At 44.1% G+C, this 21009-nt stretch overlaps 1 protein-coding gene across 1 annotated transcript in view; it reads left to right on the top strand.

The window, feature by feature from the left end:
- Positions 1-20726, top strand: part of SLC1A4 (solute carrier family 1 member 4) — a 30096-nt gene extending 9370 nt beyond the window's left edge. Inside the window, exons 2-8 of the mRNA XM_049784738.1 lie at positions 7308-7350; positions 9855-9917; positions 11710-11876; positions 15464-15697; positions 16838-17032; positions 17381-17515; positions 19952-20726. Of these exons, the coding sequence (XP_049640695.1) occupies positions 7308-7350; positions 9855-9917; positions 11710-11876; positions 15464-15697; positions 16838-17032; positions 17381-17515; positions 19952-20177 (1063 nt within the window). The 3' untranslated portion in view covers positions 20178-20726. The remainder of the gene's footprint in view (positions 1-7307; positions 7351-9854; positions 9918-11709; positions 11877-15463; positions 15698-16837; positions 17033-17380; positions 17516-19951) is intronic.
- The last annotated feature ends 283 nt before the right edge of the window (positions 20727-21009 follow it).

Below are 21009 nucleotides of genomic sequence, written 5' to 3'. Positions count from 1 at the left end.
TATGGTAGCATTAGGAACAATGGCACTATACAGCTCAAGTCCTTTTTTGCGACTTATTTTTCCATTTCTTTTGGGAAAATGTCTAGGAATGGAGTTGAGTCGTGGTCAACTTTATAAGAAACTACTGGAACACATTTTCTTCTAGGAATGTGGTTTAGGACATGAGTTATCATGGTGCCTCTGGTATTATTTTTCTCCAACTCCCCAAATCTCAAAAGATTTTGTAGACTAGGGAGCAGAGCCTACTTGGAAACAGGTCAGTGTGTCAGTGTCTGTTTGGATCTCAAAGTTTTGGCTTAGGATCAAGGTTCATTCTGAATGGGACCACATTGACTCACTGCTCATGCTCAGGCCAGCAGGCTCAGGAGAAGAGTTTAAACAAATAGCATATGCCCTTTGGAAGAGAGTGGTTTTAAAGCCTTGGATAAGGCTGTTTTTTTCACCATGAGGAAAAAATCTGGCCCCTGAATGAGGTGAAGTTCTTGCAAGGGAAGTTGGACTTCCAACCAAGTTCTTTCTTTCATTTCCCTGGTCTTCTAAAGACTGAAACCTGCCTCAACTGTGGAAATTTGTCCCCCAGCAAAAGAAATAACCAAGGTATGCTCCTAGGGAAAAGAGTTAGGTCTTAGAATGCACAAATGTGCACCCAGGAAAGAATAGAATAGCAAAAAAGAATACAAAAGATGACAAATACCTGCTAGCTGCAAATGTGCAATAATATAGAATAAGACTGTTCAGGGTCTTTTAGATTTTTGGTGTAGGTTATGACACTGGCAAAAATAGACTAGGAAACTGTTGTAGACTTTATTTTTTAAGAACTTTTTCTGACGAATTATGTAAATACTCCAGCCTCTGCTCTTTATCTACTGAATATTGAAGTGCTTCTTGTCCTTAAAGTACCTGTCAATTTAAAACAATGACTCACCTGTTGGGAGCCCTGAGGGAGATAGGGAGCACTATTGAATAAATGTCCTTTCTGTAAGAGAACACTGATGGTTCCTTGGCTACCCTAAAGCTTGGACGGTCCATGTGGTGCTTGCCTTATTTTCTGTGACCAACTTCCACTGGACTGAGGTCGAAGTTGCCAATCTGATTAGCTTCAGACACTCAGCTTATTCTGGAAATTATTGAGAGTGACAAATGGTAGAGGGAGAACAAAGGAACCTTGACTCAAGGCTTGTTTCTGCTTCCAACTCAGAGTAAATGGAAATGAGATAGATACCAATAGATCTGACTAGTTTGAACTATGTGAGTTGATGCTTTGTAATGGAAATAATAGACAAATACTAGTTGCTATGAATCTATTTCATAATAAATAGCCATACAAATCTCTTGTTTGCTTTATTCTTTAGGAGAGGGTAACATTGGGGGGGGAGAAAGTTTGTGGGCCACACCTGAAGGTGCCAAAGCTATTCCTGGCTCAGTGCTCCTAAGTTACCTGACAGTGCTCAGAGTACCATGTGCAGTGCCAGAAATGGAATCAGGGTCAACTGCATGCTAGGAAAATTCCTTCATTTCTGTACAATCTCTCAGACTCATGTTTCTGCCTTTTTAAAAAGTAAATATGTGGAGCTGGAGTGGTGGCGCAAGCATAGAGCGTTTGCCTTGCACGCACTAACCTAGGACAGACCGTGGTTTGATCTCCTAGTGTCCCATATGGTTCATCAAGCCAGGAGCGGTTTCTGAGCGCATAGCCAGGAACATCACCATGTGTGGCCCAAAAAGCAAAATTAAAAAATAAATAAATAAGCATAGGATCAGGGATGTAATCCAGTGCTAGAGCTTTGTAGGTTTGAAGCCCCAAGTTCAAACCTTAGCTATGCATACACACACATATACAAATGCTTATGATAGAAATCAATTCCTTTCTTTGTTTTAGTTTTTGGACCACAGCCAGTGGCAGTTAAGGATTACTCCTGGCTCTATTGCTCTGAAATTATTCCTGCAGGTTTAAGAGAACATTTGGGATGCAAGGGGTGTCGGGGTTCCAACCCGGATTGGACGCATGCAAGGCAAACATTTTACCTGCTGTGCTATCACTCTGTCCCCAAATCAATTTAAATTTTATAACAAATTAACTTGGTATATATCCTGTTAGAGTCACTCTGTATTGGTTGTCTTGTTAAAATACCCTAAGTGTTCTAATTATGTTGCTTTTATGTATTATTATCCCAGTATTGGTAAATTGCTACCAATTTAGCGACTTAAAATGACACTATTTTCTTTCAAATCTCAAAGTATTTTTGGGTCAGTAATGCTTGCATAGTTTATCTGGATCTTTATCTTCAGAGTTTCACAGGCTGCACAGAAGCTGTGGGCCATGACACCTGTCATGTCCAGAAGCTTAACTGGGGAGGGTTCGCTTCTGAGGTCACATGGTCGTTGGCTGACTTCATTTTTTTTAATTTTTTTGTTTTTAATTATGAGAACAAAGATGCAAAGAAAGAGGACAAGGTAAAGTTACAGTGGAAGGACAATCACCTGTAACATAATTCTCAGAAGAAGTCCCCTTGCTAATATCTTAACTTTGAACTTTCAGCCAAAGAACATTAAGATAAATAAAACAGAATCCATGTACAATTACTTTGTCCCTGAAGTCCCCAGATTGTAATACATTATAATATTTCTTAGTAGCAGACAAGGCAATCTAAAGCTATAAAACTTACATAACTCCTTAGACATTAGAGGCATAGTATTTTTTTACATTTCCATGTACATGCATATTAGTTTAAGTTAACCTCAAAAGTTTAAATGGTTTTTTTTAATGATTAGAGTCAAAGGAGCACAGTAAAAACGGTGTTAGAGTGGCAATTGTTGTTTGCATAGGCCCACCAAAATATGAGGGGCATGGAAGGGCCCTTGGCCTAAATACAAAGAGACCCTGCCCCTGAAGTTTCCTGGCATAAGACCAACTCTAGGCTCCAGGCAAGCTAGATCGTCCAATCCAAGACATTGTCTATAGTGCCAACACACTTTTATTTTTCACATAGTCTCTGTTGTTGGTATCATGTTTCTGTATTAGAGATCCTGGAATCTGCATATCCTACATTGAAGTCAGGATGTGGAGCATCCTCTAGTTTCACCTCACAATTAAAGGGCAATGCAGAGAGCCCTGTCCTGTAAACAGGTCGTTGCTGTTGTTAAGTCTTCTCAGTGTTAAGGGAAGTCTCTTTTGAGCAGGTCGATGTCTGAGCAGTGGTAGGGTCTTTTGTGGTAGAGGATTGCTTCCAGGTGATGTTATAGACAAATCTGGATGTTTTGTGGATGGCTTCCCTGGTTCAGGGGTGAATGGAAAATGCCCATTCTTCTGAGGCCTGTGCCAGGTCATTATGTCAATGTTCAGGGTGTAAGGTCCCTTTGCACTACAAGATTTGTGTGTTCTAATCTCTATTAGATAAGATCTTATTTGTATGTATAGTATTTTCCCATTTTAATGTGCCTATGCAAAAAAGGAGCAATGCCACGTGGCGTTATTGGCGCATATGGGGGCCATAAGAACAAGTCCAACAATCCCCATGACATGGTTCAATCAAGAGCATTAAACTGGGGGACTCTTTCACCAAAATTCTTTATTGAACAGCTCACAAAGAGAAGATAAAAAGTGGTTAGAATCATAGGTGTATAAAAGAATATTTAGCAAGACTTATGGCTGTCAGAGAAAAAATACATAAAATATTCAAAAGAAATACGTGTCCATTTTATGTCTTTTGAAATAGTTGGGGTTGTTACACACGATGCACGGCTTTGGTCTGTGATTAGGATTGTGCAGTACTGAAGTTAAAAAGAGTAATGTGGGTTAGTGATGTTTGGGGGGTGAGAGAGTTAAGGAGTAAAAATGAGCTTTGTAGGGGTGTGGGAAAGGGCAGAATACAAAATGGACATTCTGGATACGCAAAACATAAGGATAGGGAATACTCTTAATACATGCAGACTGGTCAGAAATTGACAGTGACAAACTTAGTGCAACCGAGCAAATCTCAGCACACCCCAAGTTAGGACCCACCATTTCTGTCCACCTGGGCTGAAACCCAGGGAAGGCCTGGAGGCCGGGGGCAGAAGAGGGAACGGCTGGGGACCTATCAAGGCTCCCAGCGCACCCAAGTTAGGGAGAAGGCCTTCCACATGGGGTCTCCCCAAACCCCATCTGACTTCAGTTTGTTTGAGTTTAGATTGGGATCCCCAGTGCTTAGTGGCTACTAGCCAAAAATTTTTAGTTTCTTGACATCTGGGCCTTTGAGCACGGTCACTTGTTTCATTGGACACGGAAACCCAGTTAGGAACTGTCTCTTAGCAAGACAGAGGCCACAACTTTATGTAATTGATTCCTGGAAGAGATAGCCCTTCACCTTTGCTGTACTCTAGTTTTTAGAAGCAAATCATAGCCACACTCACCAATAACCTAAGGAAGCAACTTTAGCTTGCCCATGAGCCCTGAGGGAAGCAGGCAGATCTACCTACTCTTCACAACTACCACTAGCTGCCTGGAACTGTCCCAGTGCTATGAGCTACATGCATTCTGTTAGGTTACACGTTATTTTACCTCAAATAAAGATCATTCCTGGTTCTAACTAGGATTTACTCCAAAACAGAGATTATCTTACTTGTAAACCTGGGTGGGTCTGGCTCAGGATAGCCTGGGCTAACTGTTCTTACAGCCCCACTTAGGGGTGGTCTCTGTACTCAATAAAAATAACAGTTCTGGGGCTCGGAGAGATAGCACAGCAGCGTTTGCCTTGCAAGCAGCCGATCCAGGACCAAAGGTGGTTGGTTCGAATCCCGGTGTCCCATATGGTCCCCCGTGCCTGGCAGGAGCTATTTCTGAGCAGACAGCCAGGAGTAACCCCTGAGCACTGCCGGGTGTGACCCCCCCAAAAAAAAACCAAAAAATAAAAAATAAAAAAAATAACAGTTCTGAAAAAAAAATAACAGTTTTGGCAGGCAGCTGGCTCTCCATACAAGGTAGAGGACTGCCAGACTATACGTTTCATCCTCAGCCTGGTCTGAGTAATTTTATGCATGACCCTGATTCAAATTCTTTCACCTGGGGTTGGAGATAAGGTGCATGGGGTAATTTTACATACATCCACACAATTAAGAGTTGGTGCTAAATTTGGCAAAAACTGAAAGGAAGAGGATGATCCAGAGTATTTAATTCTTCTAGACTTGTTTTATTTATAAAGTAGGCAGAGAAAAAAATGAGTGTCACTGAGAATTTCTTAAATATCAACACCAGCAACCCACAGAGTGTGACCCCAAAGAGGCCCTCCATAAAGAATGCAGACTGGGGAGATGACTCAAAGAGCCTGAGCAATGCTTTGCAGGCAGGAGCACTGGGTTTACCACCCTATTCTCCTCACTATCCACCCAAGCATGACTCTGAGAGTTTCTCCTGAGCATTCCTGAGTGTGCCCACCCCCCCACTCACAATCAGATCAAACAAAACTGTATGAATAGAATTTTGCTTCAAATTTTAATTTAAATTGGTCAGTTCTTTTGCCTGCCATTTATATGTAGTAATATCCTTCATTATCCTACATAAATTAATGAATAGAACAGGGGTGGCGAACGAGTTCAACACGAAGAGCCAAAATTTTAAACTGTGAGAGTCAGAGAGCCACACCACGCGGTGACCTGCCAAAACAGACAAACACTCACACAAAAGCATCTAATTTTAACAATAATATATTAAACACATACTGCATTTTGCCATTTTGAGTGAGGGTCAAAATCCTGTTCGCCACCCCTGGAATAGAACTTACCTGCCCATATAATTTCAAGGCATTAACCAGATATCGCTAATATAAAAGACAAAAGGAAACTTAATATTTCTTTACAATGTGCTTCACAATGTAAATGTCCTAAAACTATATGGTCAAGTGCTTGCTTCTGAATTTAAATATGCCATTCATGAAACAACTCCTCGCTAAGACTGATTGATATTTGATACTAGTATGGAATTCAGTTACAACAGCTTCCCTTTGATGACATGATTTTTCAGGAAGAGGAACAATTCTTGGAAATATATGAAAGAAACAAAGCAAAAAGTTCTCTCACATTTTATAGTAGTTGTATTCCTGGAAAATTTAGCATGGATTCAAACTGTAAACACTAGCTTGCTGTGGAGTTGGCCTGGGTTTAGGTGTATTTATAGTTAGGTGGAAGTAGGTATAAACAGATTTAATGCCTTTATCAGGCCTGGCTCTGTGCAGGGCTGTGCCTATCTTAGTAGAATGAGGGCTACACCTTGATGACCTCTGACACATGCTCCTCCAGTTAAACTGCCACCAATTCCTGTGACTGCAGGAACTCTCCTTTGGATTTCTCTCATGGTGGTACTCTGCTTCCTCTGAACCACAGCATAGGGACTTACCCTTTACGGGAGAACAAAGGGGTAGTCTGGTTGGGTAGAGTTAAGGCTTAATATCAAGGAATCCCATAAGGAGAGGTGGTAAAAACAAACAAACAGACAAAAAAAAACAACAACAAGTTCACGTATCTGGTAGGGCTCAGCATCTGAGGTTCTGTTGGGTGCTTGGATGAAGCAGCAGGTGGTAAGAACTGCTGGGTGGAGAAAGGAAGCCTGGGGTCAGGCGATCAAGAATGGGTATTTATTTGAAAGTGGATACTTTGAGCATGAATTTATGTGTGTGTGGTGTCAGGGATTGAGCCCAGATTTCATGCAGGCAAAGCTTGCCTTTTCCCACTGAATCACATCCCACATCCACAGCTCCTTGAGTACTTGACCTTTTAAACCTTTTTTAAAAAGCGGGAGCTCCATGATTTTCAATAGTGTTCATAATAGATTCTATGCATCAAGTTCCACCACTATCCCCTCCCCCAGAGTCCTCTTCCCTCCACCACTGTCAGAATTGTGTTCCCCCCATCCTCACCTTCTACCTAGTTCTGCAAACCAGCTTTCGGGTTCTTTTGTCTTTATAGTTTGTTACACTTCTGCCACGTTTCTTTATATCCCACGTAGGAGGGATATCATTCTGTGTTTGTCTCTCTTCTGGCTGCCTTTACTCAGTATCTCCATCCACATGGTTTCATTTTTCTCATAGTTGAATAGATGCTTGAATTTTTTTTTTTTTTTTGGTTTTTGGGTCACACCCAACAGCGGTCAGGGGTTCCTCCAGGCTCTCTGCTCAGAAATTGCTCCTGGCAGGCTCAAGGGGGACCATACGGGATGCCGGGATTTGAACCACTGACCTTTTGCATACAAGGCAAACGCCCTGCCTCCATGCTAGCTCTCCGGCCCTGGATGCTTGAATTTTAAGAACACTTATGAAATGCTTTTTCCCCAACAGAAACCTGTTTCCTTCCAATCTGGTGGATGCAACTCTCCGTACGGTAAGACTTGGTGCTTTGTTAAAAATATGATTCGTGAGTGGGTGTTGATTAAATAATGCTAGAGCTAGGAAAGGTGAGAAACAAAGATGAATAGATTGGTAACAAAACTTGATAATACTGACCTGATTCCTGGCATATAAAGCCCTAGAATTAAAAAACAAAAGCAAATATAAAGCCAAAAAAATTTTCCCTAAAGTATCCCACTAGTTTTAATATTTCTTCCATAATTGGAGACACTCCCCAAATTTGGGGTCTCTTAAGTGTTTCAGGGATTCAGAAAATATACTTAAATCTCGTTTTTCAATTATAAATAATATATACAGAGGAAAATTAATATTACCCATAATCACTATCTAGAGCAGGGGTCCTCAAACTTTTTGTTTGTTTGTTTGTTTTTGGTTTGGGGGCCACACCTGGTAGCGCTCAGGGGTTACTCCTGGCTATCTGCTCAGAAATAACTCCTGGCAGGCATGGAGGACCATATGGGACAACGGGATTCGAACCAACCACCTTTGGTCCTAGATCAGCTGCTTGCTAGGCAAACACCGCTATGCTATCTCTCCGGGCCCGTCCTCAGACTTTTTAAACAGGGGGCCAGTTCACTGTCCTTCAGACTGTTGGAGGGCCAGATTATAGTAAAAACAAAAATTATGAACAAATTTCTATGCACACTGCATATATATTATTTAGAAGTGAAGAAACAAAATGGGAATAAATACAATATGTGGCCCACGGAAGACCCCTGATCTAGAGCATCATGTTAATATTTTGATTCATATCCTTCAGATAGTTTTTTTCCCTCTTTGAGACATATGCTTTTCATGCACACACTACAGGCTCTTTAGCTCCCAACTTCTGTTGTGACAGGCCATCTCACTTCCTGACAGCCTTCAGCATGACCAGCCCTGATCCAATCTTGAGCACTCAGTTGTATTGTCTGCCCTAGCTAATATCAACTGGCTGTTTTCAGCTGTTCCCTGAGTTTAGCAATACTTAAAGCAATATCCTGAAGCCATATTTCCCAAAGTGCCACTTTGGGGGCTGCTGGAACAATCCAGGGCAGAAGGTCTAATGAGAGGTGAGGGACACTTTCCATTTCTTTTTTTAAAAAATGGTAGATTTTCCTGGGTGTGGGTGGTATTGAGTGTTTCTTTTTCCTAAAAGGGGGGTGATTGACCAAATCACTTTGGGAGCATTTACTCAAAGAAGGAACAGACTGCTATTAATTCTGCGAGCTAATTTGTATTTTTGAGCAAACATGTTTGTTCCTACTTACAGACTCTTTTTTGACTTTGCTTGTGGCATAGTTATAGCTTGGAATTATACTGAGGCCAGAGGGAAAGAACATATCTAGGGTGCTCAGGGTGCAGTCCCAGAGGTGGAATGAGGTGCTACCTCCATCACATCTAACCACTGTCTGTCTGAAACTTGTCTAGCTAATATGAGGGACACCAGCATTCCTCAAAGGCAGGCACAAAGGCCAGAGCAGTAGTTCTGCAGGTAGGGCTCTTGTGTCTTGCACACAGCCAACCTGGTCCCCAGCATCCTATTTTGTCCAAGAGCACCACCAGGAGTGATTCCTGAGTGCAGAATCAGCCAGGAGTAACACCCTAGCATTACCAGGTGTAGCACAAAAACAAAAACAAAGAGCAACAACAACTGAAAAAAAAATCTTTGAGCCAGTGGATAGTACAGTGAAGAGGCACTTGCCTTGCATATGACCCATTCAGGTTCAATCCCATGAGCACTGCAAGGTATGTTTCCTGAAAACAGAGCTACGAGGAAGCCCTGAGCTCCTGCCCCCAAATAAAGACAGACACAATGCAAGCTACAGGCTCTGTGCCTACATTGGGTTGCTTCTAGCATCTCAGAAGCAGTGTGATCCTTAGAAGGGGTCAAGGAGGGTGCTTGTCCACCAGGACCCCTATGTGCTGTGAGAGGAAGAGAACAAAGGCAGGTGCAGCGTTGGAAAGTTTCTCTTGGCCACAGCTCTGCCAGCAGTGTCCTTGGCTTCCTAGACTGGGCTAATTCAAATCAGATCAGGGCAAAGTGCTGGCATGCTTCAAGTAAAATACTTTCTGGAGCAAAATGCACATCTATATGTGAGTGAAAAGAAAACAAGATGCTTAAAAGTGAACCTTGTTGTTTATAGGGTGGATGCTGAAGCCCTCTGAGTGCTGGTATTCATTGGTTGTTTGAAGTTGCAAATTCTGCACAAAGCTGGGTAGACCTTTCCTCCCAACCAGTGTTCAAAGGATCTAGGAAAATTCTCCTGTTTCCCTGGGTCTCTACATAACCCACGTACTAGCATGCAGACAGCCTGAATCATGTGACTTCTGTAGTTGTTCCTGTGGGCCCTCATCTGAAACACTCAGGGAAGAAAATCCAGGACAGCCGGGTGAACACTGGTGGACAGTGGGAGGCCCAGTCATCCCCTGGGTTCATCTCAGACTTCACCAGCAAACTGACCTCTTTCTCTCTCTCTCTCTCTCTCTCTCTCTCAGTATGCAACCGATTATAAATTGGTGCCTCACAATACAAGCTCTGGAAATATAACCCATGAAAAGGTAACGTTCTTTATACGATCTCTTGTAAAAAGTACTTCTCAAGGGAGCACTATTTCAATGGGCAGGTTTGGTGCAAGGGTTGTGGTGCCAGGATCAAACTAGAGGCCACACACACACACACACAGACACACACACACACACAAACACACACACACACACACACAGACACACACACACAAACACACACACACACACACACACACACACATGGCTTGTGCTCTGTTATCTCCAACCCTGCCCCACCAATTCTATTTCTAATGGGAAATGTATATATAACATTGCTTTTTTCACAACAGCCTTGAGCATTTGGAAGGTTAAATGGACTGTCTGAAGCCCTGTCAGACATGTACCTTTGGTTATTTACCAACATGGCCAAATGCCAGCCTCTGTGGCCCTGGAATCTAGCAATTCCACTTTATCGATTTGGAACTACTGTCTCCTTCCTTCAATAATTTATCACACCCCTCCTGCTATCTCATAGAAGGGTTAAACTCATTCTACAGTTATTCACAGTTATCTTTTAAGTTCCTGTTGCTTGCCAAGCTGGGTTCTGGCTCATCCCCCATCATTGACCTGGGAGACACGAGACACTCCATGTTGGGTTTAGTATAGCCAGAGTCGTCATTGGGAGATGGGGCCCTTCTCGATCCCACTGGCTTTGCTCTGTTCCCATGGTTGTGTGTCTTGATTGCAGGAAAAGTCCTACTTTTTAAAGAATTGAAAACTGGGCCTGGGTGAAAGTAAAACGGGTAAGGTGTTTGCTTTGAACTCAACTGACCTGGCATCCTGATTCCTAGCATCCCATATGGTCCCCTAAGTACCACCAGGAATAATTCCTGAGCACAGAGCCAGGTGTAACCTACAAACATCGCTGGGTGTGTTCCCAAATGAAAACAAAAGAATCAAATTGAAAACTGATTTAGTCTAATTTCTTTCATGTTCTAGATGAAGCTGAGGTTTAGAGCAGTTCTTTAATATCCTAGCTGGGACTGAACTATAGGTGTGTGGTCCAAAATGCTCTGAACTTGCCAATCAGACCTGTTTCCTGTCTAGAATTTGGTGATGTTGTTTCATGAAATAAAACATTCGGGGCCGGGTGGTGGCGCTAAAGGTAAGGTGCCTGCCTTGCCTGCGCTAGCCTAGGACGGACCGCGGTTCGATCCCCCGGCGTCCCATATGGTCCCCCAAGCCAGGAGCGACTTCTGAGCACATAGCCAGGAGTAACCCCTGAGCATTACCGGGTGTGGCCCAAAAAACCAAAAAAAAAAAAAAAAATAAAACATTCAATTGCATGCTTGCAGTAGTAAGATTCAATATTACTGGTGATAGGGTGGTGTTTTGACTCTCTCTATTTTTGAGTTTAGGGATAAATACCCCAGAAAACATCCTAAAGTTGTTCCTGATGATTCTCTGTGATGTTTATCAGGATGGAGGTTAGAAGGATCTCTCACCAGCAAGCTCTTTTCAGAGCAGCATTTGGTGATTGTCCAGCCACTACTTGCATCTGTCCGTGGACAGGACACTCACACTTCCTACTTCCACCTAGGCCTGTTTTGAACCACTTTTAGAGCTATTGACTAGATGAAATATTCTTTTAACTTCCCACTTCCTGAGAACCCTGCTCTTCTTGCATTTCTCTCTGCCATTTGTTCTGCAAAATCTTTGAAGGGGAGAAAACATATGAAGTTTTCCTCACTGGGCATCAGGTTTCAGTTTGGTGGCAGTACCCATCAAGGGTCTCTTTATTTCACCCATCAGTTGTAAACTCAGACCTTCTGTGTCCTCTCTCCAGGTCCCCATTGGCACTGAGATCGAAGGGATGAACATTTTAGGATTGGTCCTATTTTCCCTGGTGTTAGGTGTGGCCCTAAAGAAACTCGGCTCTGAGGGAGAAGACCTCATTCGGTTCTTCAATTCCCTCAATGAGGCAACAATGGTGCTGGTGTCCTGGATTATGTGGTGAGTGTTACCCCAACCCACAGCCTTCTCTTCCTTTATTTCTTCCATCACCCAAACCCTACCCTTGTAGGTTGCCTTTCTGGGTCACTTAGTTCAGGGCTTCCTCTGAGATACATGCCTCATTAGCCCCTCTTAGCATAGGGTAATATTTACTCCTCTTCTAGAAGACATATCACTTTCAGTATATATCCATTCCATGTTTTATCCTTTTTTTTTACTCAAACCAAATTGTACAGCTTTTAGCTTCTATCCCTGTTCTAAATATTAGTTTATCCTTTTATGCATAAAGCATTCTCCTCACTGTCAAAGCCTTCTGTGCCCCAGAACTTTTCTTTCTCAGATGGCATTGGGACTCCAGCTGGATGGGTTTGAGGCCAGAAGTCTGGAATTTAATGGAATAGTTAAAATTAAGTGAGAGGCCAAGTGCAGAGCTTCCAATGGTGATGTTTGTCTTGTTCAACCAAATTTTCTTGCTCAACCAAAAATTCCAGAATATGACCTTAGCATTGAAAACATGATCTTTCATATTGACTGTTGTTGATCTGGGGAGAGAAATATTTTCTGAATAGAAAAATATTTTCATTACCTGTCAAGTAATTTTCCTAGCTTTGTTGTTTAGTGTAAAAGCCTCCCTAAATTTGGAATGAAGAAAATCATGTTCAAGAAAGTGGCGTTGCTATGTTAGGAAATTTGTTTTTAATCAGGAAACCAATTTCCAGTCATTCCTTCCATTTGATATACTGGATACACAAGCAAGTATTCAGTAAAGCATCCAAGTGATTGTCTGTCTACACTGGGATATCTGACACCAGAAAGTGCACATTTTATATAGAAGTGGAATATTAAGTGCCTTGAAATGAGCTAGGGAAATGGCTCAAAAGGCTGCATGCTGGGGTCAGAGCAGTGGCATAAGTAGTAAGGTGTCTGCCTTGTCCGAGCTAAGCTAGAACAGACCATGGTTCAGTCCCCCAGTGTCCCATATGGTTCCCCAAGCCAGGTCCCCCAGCGTCCCATATGGTTCCCCAAGCCAGGAGCATTTTCTGAGTGCATAGCCAGGAGTAACCCTAAGTGTCACCAGAAAAAAAATAAAATAAAAAGTCTGCATGGTGGAGCCCAGTTTTGACCCTAGTACTCATAGTCCCTTGAGCACTACAAGAGTGACCTTTGAGTATTGCTGGCTGTACTTCCCAAACGAAAACAGCAAAAATAAAATACTTCGCTTTATTTTTATTTAAAAATAAAAGTAAAAGATTTTAACTGATGAAAGCTCTGTGGGAGGGACTTTGAACAGTGTTTCTTCTGCTCATTAATTCTTTTTTGGAGGTGGGGAGTGTCACACCCAGTAGCGCTCAGGGGTTACTCCTGGCTCTGTGCTCAGAAATCATCCCTGGCAGGCTCGGGGGACTATGTGGGTTGCCGGGAATGAAACCACCATCTGTCCTAGGTTGGCTGCATACAAGGCACATGCCCTACTGCTGTGTTATTTCTTTGGCCACTGTTCATTAATTCTTAATTTCCAGATCATACCCCTCGTTTGTCCCAAAATATCTACAGAAGTGAATTTTAGTGCAGACTCAGAAGAGTTTGCAGATCATCTCTCTATTGTAACTATCAGCAAAAGCAGTAAAAGCAGTGAGGCAAAAGCAGCCAAAGTCAATTTGTTAATGAATCAGCATTGATGATGTTCCTCTAAAATTCAGATTATAAGCCATGTATCAAACTATCTAGAAAGAAAGAAAGAAAAGAAAAATTGGTGAGAGGACTCCTCCAAAAGAATTAGAAAATAATATTGTAGGGCTAATTTTTCTAAGCAAAATGCAGAAAGTAAAAGATATCAATAATGCTAAATTTGACTATACCAATATATTTTGCATGCAAAGGATATTTTTTAAAAAGATAAAAGACAAGATGCAGGAGCCGGAGAGATAGCATGGAGGTAAGGCGTTTGCTTTTCATGCAGAAGGTCATTGGTTCAAATCCCGGCATCCCATATGGTCCCCTGCGCCTGCCAGGAGCGATTTCTGAGCGTGGAGCCAGTAGTAACCCCTGAGCACTGCCAGGTGTGACCCCAAAAACAAAAAACAAAACAAAGCAAAACAAAAAGACAAGATGCTTACTGAAAAAATATTTATATTTACCGTATTTTCCGGCATATAAGGGAACAAAAAAAAAGTCAACCGAAAATCGGGGGTCGTCTTATATGCCGAGTATATCCCGAAAAATGTTTCAATATGCCGCTAAACAAAAATTGTCTGAATATTGCCACAAAATGAATTTTCCAACTCGATCCTGCACCAATCACTGCCAGGCTGCTCAGACCGCCTCTCTGATTCAGCCAATCCAAGCAGGCTTTTTATGCATGCAAATTAGACAATGTTCTGGACCCGAAATCCACTGTCAAAAGCCTGCTCAGATTGGCCAGAGTCAGAGAGGAAGTCTATTACAGTATAACCTTTGGACCTTTGCTTGTTGTGATTGGCTCACTGTGGTACATACAGTTGCAGCACAGGAACGTTCTGTCATATACAGCAAATATAGGCCTAAACCTATGTTTTACCTGTAAAATTAGGGGGTCGTCTTATACGCCCGGTCGTCTTATACACCAGATAATATGGTACATATAATAGGTTCATGTGTGTATATGTACATAGAATCTCAAAGATTAGTCAAAGAGCTGGGAGCAGTTCATAAGTCACTTATCTGTTTGCACTGAGATTTATAGAGAAGTTGAGTCTCAGTGTTTAAAAACTTCTATAGCAACAGCAGGAGAGATAGTACAATGGGTAAGGCACTTGCCTAGCATGCACTAAAAACTTCACCAAAATCCCAGCTTTGGCTCAACTCTGTATCACAGTGATTCTCAGGCATTTTATTCCCAATTCTCAGATAAGTCCATTCACTGCCAGAAGCTAACTTTGTTGCCCAGAGTTTGAAGAACACCTTACCTTGCCATTTGGGAGCTCTGGTTATTGAGTAGCATTCATCAGCCAAGAAGAGAACTCACCCAATGGGAAAGACATGCAGATTCTGGCCCTAGTTCTGTTCTCTGTGTAGAATGACAAGTTTTACCTCACTTTGTTTTCACAGCCTGGAAAATGGGCATGAGAGACCTTAAGCCTTCAAGGCCATCGTGGGTATAGGTCAGTGCTTCTCAAATAGTGGGGCCCGTCCCCCAGGGGGGGTGTGAGGCTCTGTAAAGTTTGACCTCGGTAAACACTCATAAGTTAAGCCCGTGTTTATGTCTCTGCAAGTCTCTGGAGCTGAGAGCTGCTGTGTCCTGCTTTAAATCCTGCTTCGAAAAGCTATGCATTGCAAAATGTGCTCATTGTAGCCATTAATCCAGACATTACCTCTGATTAAAAAATCGACTCGAATTATTTTATATATTTTTGTTTTTCAGGTTAAAGTTTTTTTTAATAAAGATATTATTGATAGTCGCACGGGAGGGGGAGCAAAATGTTTTCTTCTTCCTAGGGGGGGCATGACAGAAAATAATTGAGAAGCACTGGTATAGGTGAAGACTTCCTCAGGGGCCTGTCTCCCAGCTCCAGCCCCTTTACTGACTAGCGCCTATGCTCACATCCTAGGTATGTGCCTATAGGCATCATGTTCCTGGTGGGAAGCAAGATTGTAGAAATGAAGGACATTGTGGTGCTGGTAACCAGCCTGGGAAAATACATCTTTGCATCTATATTGGGCCATTTCATCCACGGAGGAATTGTTCTGCCACTTATTTATTTTGTCTTCACACGGAAAAACCCATACAAGTTTCTCCTGGGCCTTCTGACACCATTTGCAACAGCATTTGCCACCTGTTCCAGGTGAGTAGGTCTGGGGGGCCCTAGACTGCTCTGAGTCCCTTTAATCTGGAACCAAATGAGCCCAGTGGTTTAGGCACAGTCTGCAACTTGGAATATTTTCTTTCCACGTCTAAATCAACCTATTTTAATGTGTGTGTGTGTGTGTGTGTGTGTGTGTGTGTGTGTGTGTGTGTGTCTATGTGTGTGAAAGTAGATTTCTATCACAATCCCTAGTCTCTTGAAATTCCCTCACTTTGTTCTAGAACTTAGCTAGAGCTTTAGAAAACTCAACAGGGGCCCTCACCAGCACCTGAATGAAAGAAGGTAACCACATTATTCAAAATCCACAGCAGGGAAGTTTCTAGAATGGCACCTGCCTAATTCTTCTAGTTGATGTGTGAATCAGAAAACAAGAGCAAGGATTGTTGCACAATTCTCTAGCCATCCATAGTATTAGTTAGCACAGAGGATGCACCTTGTCCTTGGAAATCTGCCACAAGCACAATAGGCTTTCCAAATCCCTAAAGAAATCCTCCAAGAACGGTCAGAGCAGCATATTGTGTCCTCCATATAGTACATTTCCATGTATTACTTTTTTCCTCTATCCTGCATGACAGGTGACATGGTCATGGTAAAGAAAATTAGGGAGGTGAATTTTTTTGTCCCAAACAGAAGCAATCCCTGCCTCCCTGCCATGCTACCTCCTCTCTTCAGAGGAACTTCAGAGAGCCGGGCTAGTTCTAACAGCCATCTAGATTCCCAGTTCCTTTTTCTAAATTCTCAGAGCTATTTCTGCTTCTTAGCCTACAGAAAAAAAGAATATGAAACAAAACACCCTGGTTTTATCTTTTACTTTGGGGAAAATATTTCAAGAGAGGAAATGCACAAAGAGCAAATAATTCTTTGTTTCCTTGAGAATAATTGTGCCAAGAGCAGGTAGAAGCAAATAACATAGCAAGCAAGTAAACCTAAGGAGTCATATTTTGAATACTTTGGGAGCTGTTAAAATCCCATTTTGTGATGGAAACCTTTCCCTGCCGTATTTCAAGGGATGAAAGCCAGGGAGGGAACGTGGCTGGTACTTTGCCCCCTTGCTTAAGCTGAGTGATATAGTCTGGTAGGGCACACTGCACTCAGGGCTGATTGCTTTTCCACTTCTAGCTCAGCAACCCTTCCCTCCATGATGAAATGTATTGAAGAAAACAATGGAGTAGACAAGAGGATCGCCAGGTTCATCCTCCCCATCGGGGCCACTGTGAACATGGACGGGGCAGCCATCTTCCAGTGTGTGGCAACTGTGTTCATTGCTCAGCTGAACAACGTGGAGCTCAATGCTGGCCAGATCTTCACAATTCTGTAAGTCCCTCGCCTTGTGATGTCCTTTGCAAAATCTTCTTGAAAAACCAATCTCCCCTTGATCTGAGCAGTGAGCTAAGGAGGAAAGAGAGGGGCTCATTGCTTCTCAAGGGCTTAACCTATAGAATCTGATGGTGGTGGTGGTGGTGGTGGTGGTGGTGGTGGTGGTGGTGGTGGTGGTGGTGGTGGTGGTGGTGTGTGTGTGTGTGTGTGTGTGTGTGTGTGTGTGTGTGTGTGTGTGGTGTTTGGTTTCCAGTGAGTAAATGCGCTGGGTTGTCACATTATACCTGTTTGGGAGCCCACACCATGTGATATGTAAATGATTGTCCATGCTCTGCTTTTTCCTAGAGTGACGGCCACAGCATCCAGTGTTGGAGCAGCTGGTGTGCCAGCTGGAGGTGTCCTCACCATCGCCATTATCTTGGAGGCCATTGGGTTACCCACGCGTGACCTCTCTCTGATCCTAGCTGTGGACTGGATTGTGTAAGTAGCAATCCCTGTTGGTGCAGAAAAGACAAAGCAAAAGACAGAAGTGGCATCAAGTTCCCTAAACTCAAATCTCAGTTGCCCTGGGAACCAATCAAAGACATGAAATATACTCCTGGCCTTCTATGGATGCCCCCCCCCCCCACCCTATCATACTAGTAAGACAAGATTGAGAACAAAGCAAAGTTCAACAAGATGAGAGTCAAAGATCCTTATATAGGCACTGGGAGAAATATTTAGGGCCTATGACTAAACATGTGCCCAACCTGGGTTCAGTTTCCCACACCACATGGTCCCCAAGCATTGCTGGGTACAGATCTAGAGGCCTCTGCATTGATCCTGCTGGTATCCAGCACCATGTCCTTAGACTATTGCATCGAACTGTCACCTGCTCAGCTTGGTAAGAAGATGGGGATGGAGGCTATTTGTGGAGATATTTCTCCACAAAACAAAGACTCACCCAAAAGAGACTCAAAGGGCCATAAAATGTTACCGAGAACTTGCCTGTAGCTTCCAGAGATATAGGGATCCAGACCCCTGCACAGGCCCAGGGGACACAAGGATCCATAGAACTTGTTGCTCAAAGTGGTCAGGGGCATTGGAATAGTGGGCTGGGTCCTCAGGAATGTAAATCGTTGTTGGCTGGAGGGGCTAGAGAGATAGTGCAGTGAGCAGGGCACTTGCTGTGCACACAGCTTTTCCAGGTTCCACTTATAGCCCTCCCACCCCCCCAAGTCCTCCAGGACTGATCCATGAGCAGAGAACCAGGAATATGTTCTGCTCACCTATGGCTGTGGCTCAGATTTAAAAACAAAATGGTTCAAAGAGTGATTTCTGTGAGCAGGGAGAAGGTGAACCCTGATAAGAGGGCAAGTTCGGGCCCAGAGGAAAATGTAGCCAGTGGTTTGGGGTCTGGATCTTTATCTCCAGGGCTTCTGGGAGACTCTGCACTGTTCTAGACTGTGGTGATTTTTTTTCCAGGTAGACACAATGTCTTTTTCATAGGGAAGCCCAGGTCCTCCTGTTGTAGCAGGGGATGGTGAGGAAAGGCAATGTGTGCCGAGGGCCAGAGAGACAGTAAAAGGAATAAGGTGCTTGCCTTGAATGAAGCAAACCTCACTATAATCCTGAGCATAGACTATGCTCTCCTGACCAGGAGTGATCCCTGAGCTCAGAGCCAGGAGTCAGTCAGTCCTGAGTATCACCAGGTATGGTTCAGATCCCCCCACCCACTGTGGGGGGAAAACTATGCCCCATAGCCCAAGTGCCTGGGTTTGAATTCTGTCTTTGTTCTCTGTTGTGTGATACTATTCACCTGTGTTTTGTTCTGCTTGTCAGTCAACTAAAAGAACCCACAGCAGAGCTGTGGTGCAGAGTAAATCTGTTACCCTATGCACAGCATGCAGGAGAATTCTGGGCACTAGTAAGGTGCTCGGTGCACATGCCTGAAGGAAAATGCCTCAGGCAGCATCAGGATCAGAGGTCCTGAGCATCATAGCTCATCAGGAGGCCCTGCCACAGCCTAGGAAAAGGATCTCAGTCTTTTTCTTCTTAAGTGCAGCACAGATCCAGACCTCTCAAAGGGGCCCAAAGCTGGTGAGATAGAGAGAGAGATGAGGTCAGAAAAGGGTGTCAGGACCCTGCGATCCTTACTAGCTGCACCTCTGCTGAAGGGTGTGTGGGACACAAGCTGGAGGGGCTGCTTCGCCAGCATGGGGCCCAAAGCAAGCTGGGGTCACAGGCCCTCAGCCCACCCTGGCCTTTCATTCTTTACTCACACCCTCCAAGCTCTAGGAGAGTCATGTGTGGGGGCTGGTCACTGGGAGAAAGAGCCTCTGTTGGCCAGTAGCCACGGGTCTGAGGGCAACTTGGTATTCAGCAGAGGCACCAAGTTCTCATGAGAAAAAGAAGAGAAACTCATGCCAGGCAGTTTCCACTCGGGCTGAATGGAAGGAAAGCTGGACTAAACCTTCCTGTCCCATCAGCTTCTACAGGGCCTATGGAACAGTGTCTGCTGGCCCCGCAAACACATGTCCTAGGGTTCTGCTGCCCTATCCAGCACAGAAGAGTTGGAGTGGTGTCTTTTTTTGGTATTAAATACTACAACACAGTGATTTGCATAGTCATAGATGTTTCAGGAGTACAGTGTTGGGACACCAGTCCTACCACCTCCCTCCCAGACTCCAGTCAGTCTCATAGACTAGTGGCATATTTTCAAGTTTAGTTATTGCTGTTTTGACAGTGTTTGGGCACCGTCTGCTCTTGGGTTGTTTTCCCCAGTGTCCCACATTTTTTCAGGTAAGTGAAAAAGATGCCAAGAAAACTGTGGGTGTGTGGATGGGGCAAGGAGGCCTTAAGCAGTAGGCCTGTGGGGGGATACTCCCCTCGGAACTGCCAAAGCCCTGGCCTCATGTCACCTTCCTGTGCCCTCAGGGACCGCACCACAACTGTGGTAAATGTGGAAGGAGACGCCCTGGGAGCTGGCATTCTCCACCACCTGAACCAGAAGGCAGTGAGCAAAGGGGAGCAGGAGCTGAAGGAGGTCAAGGTGGAAGAGGCTGTCCCCAACTGCAAGTCAGAAGAGGAAACATCACCCCTGGTGACACATGGCCCTGGGGCCCAGGGGCCCACTGTGGAATCCAAGGAGTCAGTTCTGTGATAGGGCCAGGCTTTGGCCCAGCTAGCCAGTGGGGGTGGCCTGGCTTTTGAGTCCAGTCAGATCCCAGACACTGCCTCCCGCTGATGTCCAGTGCCCCCGTCTTAGCAGTGCTTCAGCCCAGTCACTGCTTTGAGGATGACTTCCTGGCGCTTCCCAGTGGGAACTGGTCACCCAGGGCCAGGACACTCACCCTAGCACGGGGCTATGCGTGTGCACCCTCCAGCTCTCCTGGTTGGAGAAAGAGCACCTCCTGGGACCAGGTGGTAAAAGCTTGGGAAAATGCAGTTGTATTTTCCATTGTGGCTGGGCAACTTAGCTTTTGGATGCTTTCTGGGCAAGCCCCAAGAGGCTGGTAGGTTCCTATCATTTTGCCTTGTGAGCTTTCATCACTGGAAATGAACCCCCAATACACATCCTACCCCGCTCCAATCCTTCTTCAGCCTTTGCCGGAAGTCACTGAACAGGACCTGGAGATGCTTAGAATTTCTACTCCAACTCACTGTGACTGCCTTCAGCTTCTTGGTGTGGGGGCTCGACACGTGGTTAAATTAGCATTGCTGGGGCCTGTGTCAGTCACACTCAGAAAACAATTGGAATTCTAAGGTCAAGGAGAAGGGAGGTGGAGGGAATGAGCGAGGCACTCTGTTTAGGACAGGGTAGTTGTCCTCCCTCATTCATGCTCTGAGCCTGATTCAGTATCATTTTCCCTGCACTCTCACCTGGCAAAAGCCAGCAAAGTGCCATCTCCTCCAAGGAGCGGAGACATAGCAGCCCATTCAGGATCCTTTCATGGTTGATCAGTCCATTGGTTTAATTCAACCAGACCCTCCTG

Source organism: Suncus etruscus, chromosome 12 (assembly GCF_024139225.1).
Source record: "Suncus etruscus isolate mSunEtr1 chromosome 12, mSunEtr1.pri.cur, whole genome shotgun sequence".
Taxonomy (NCBI): domain Eukaryota; kingdom Metazoa; phylum Chordata; class Mammalia; order Eulipotyphla; family Soricidae; genus Suncus; species Suncus etruscus.
The sequence above is the reverse complement of the archived record's forward strand: the minus strand, read 5'-3'. Positions and strand labels throughout refer to the sequence as shown.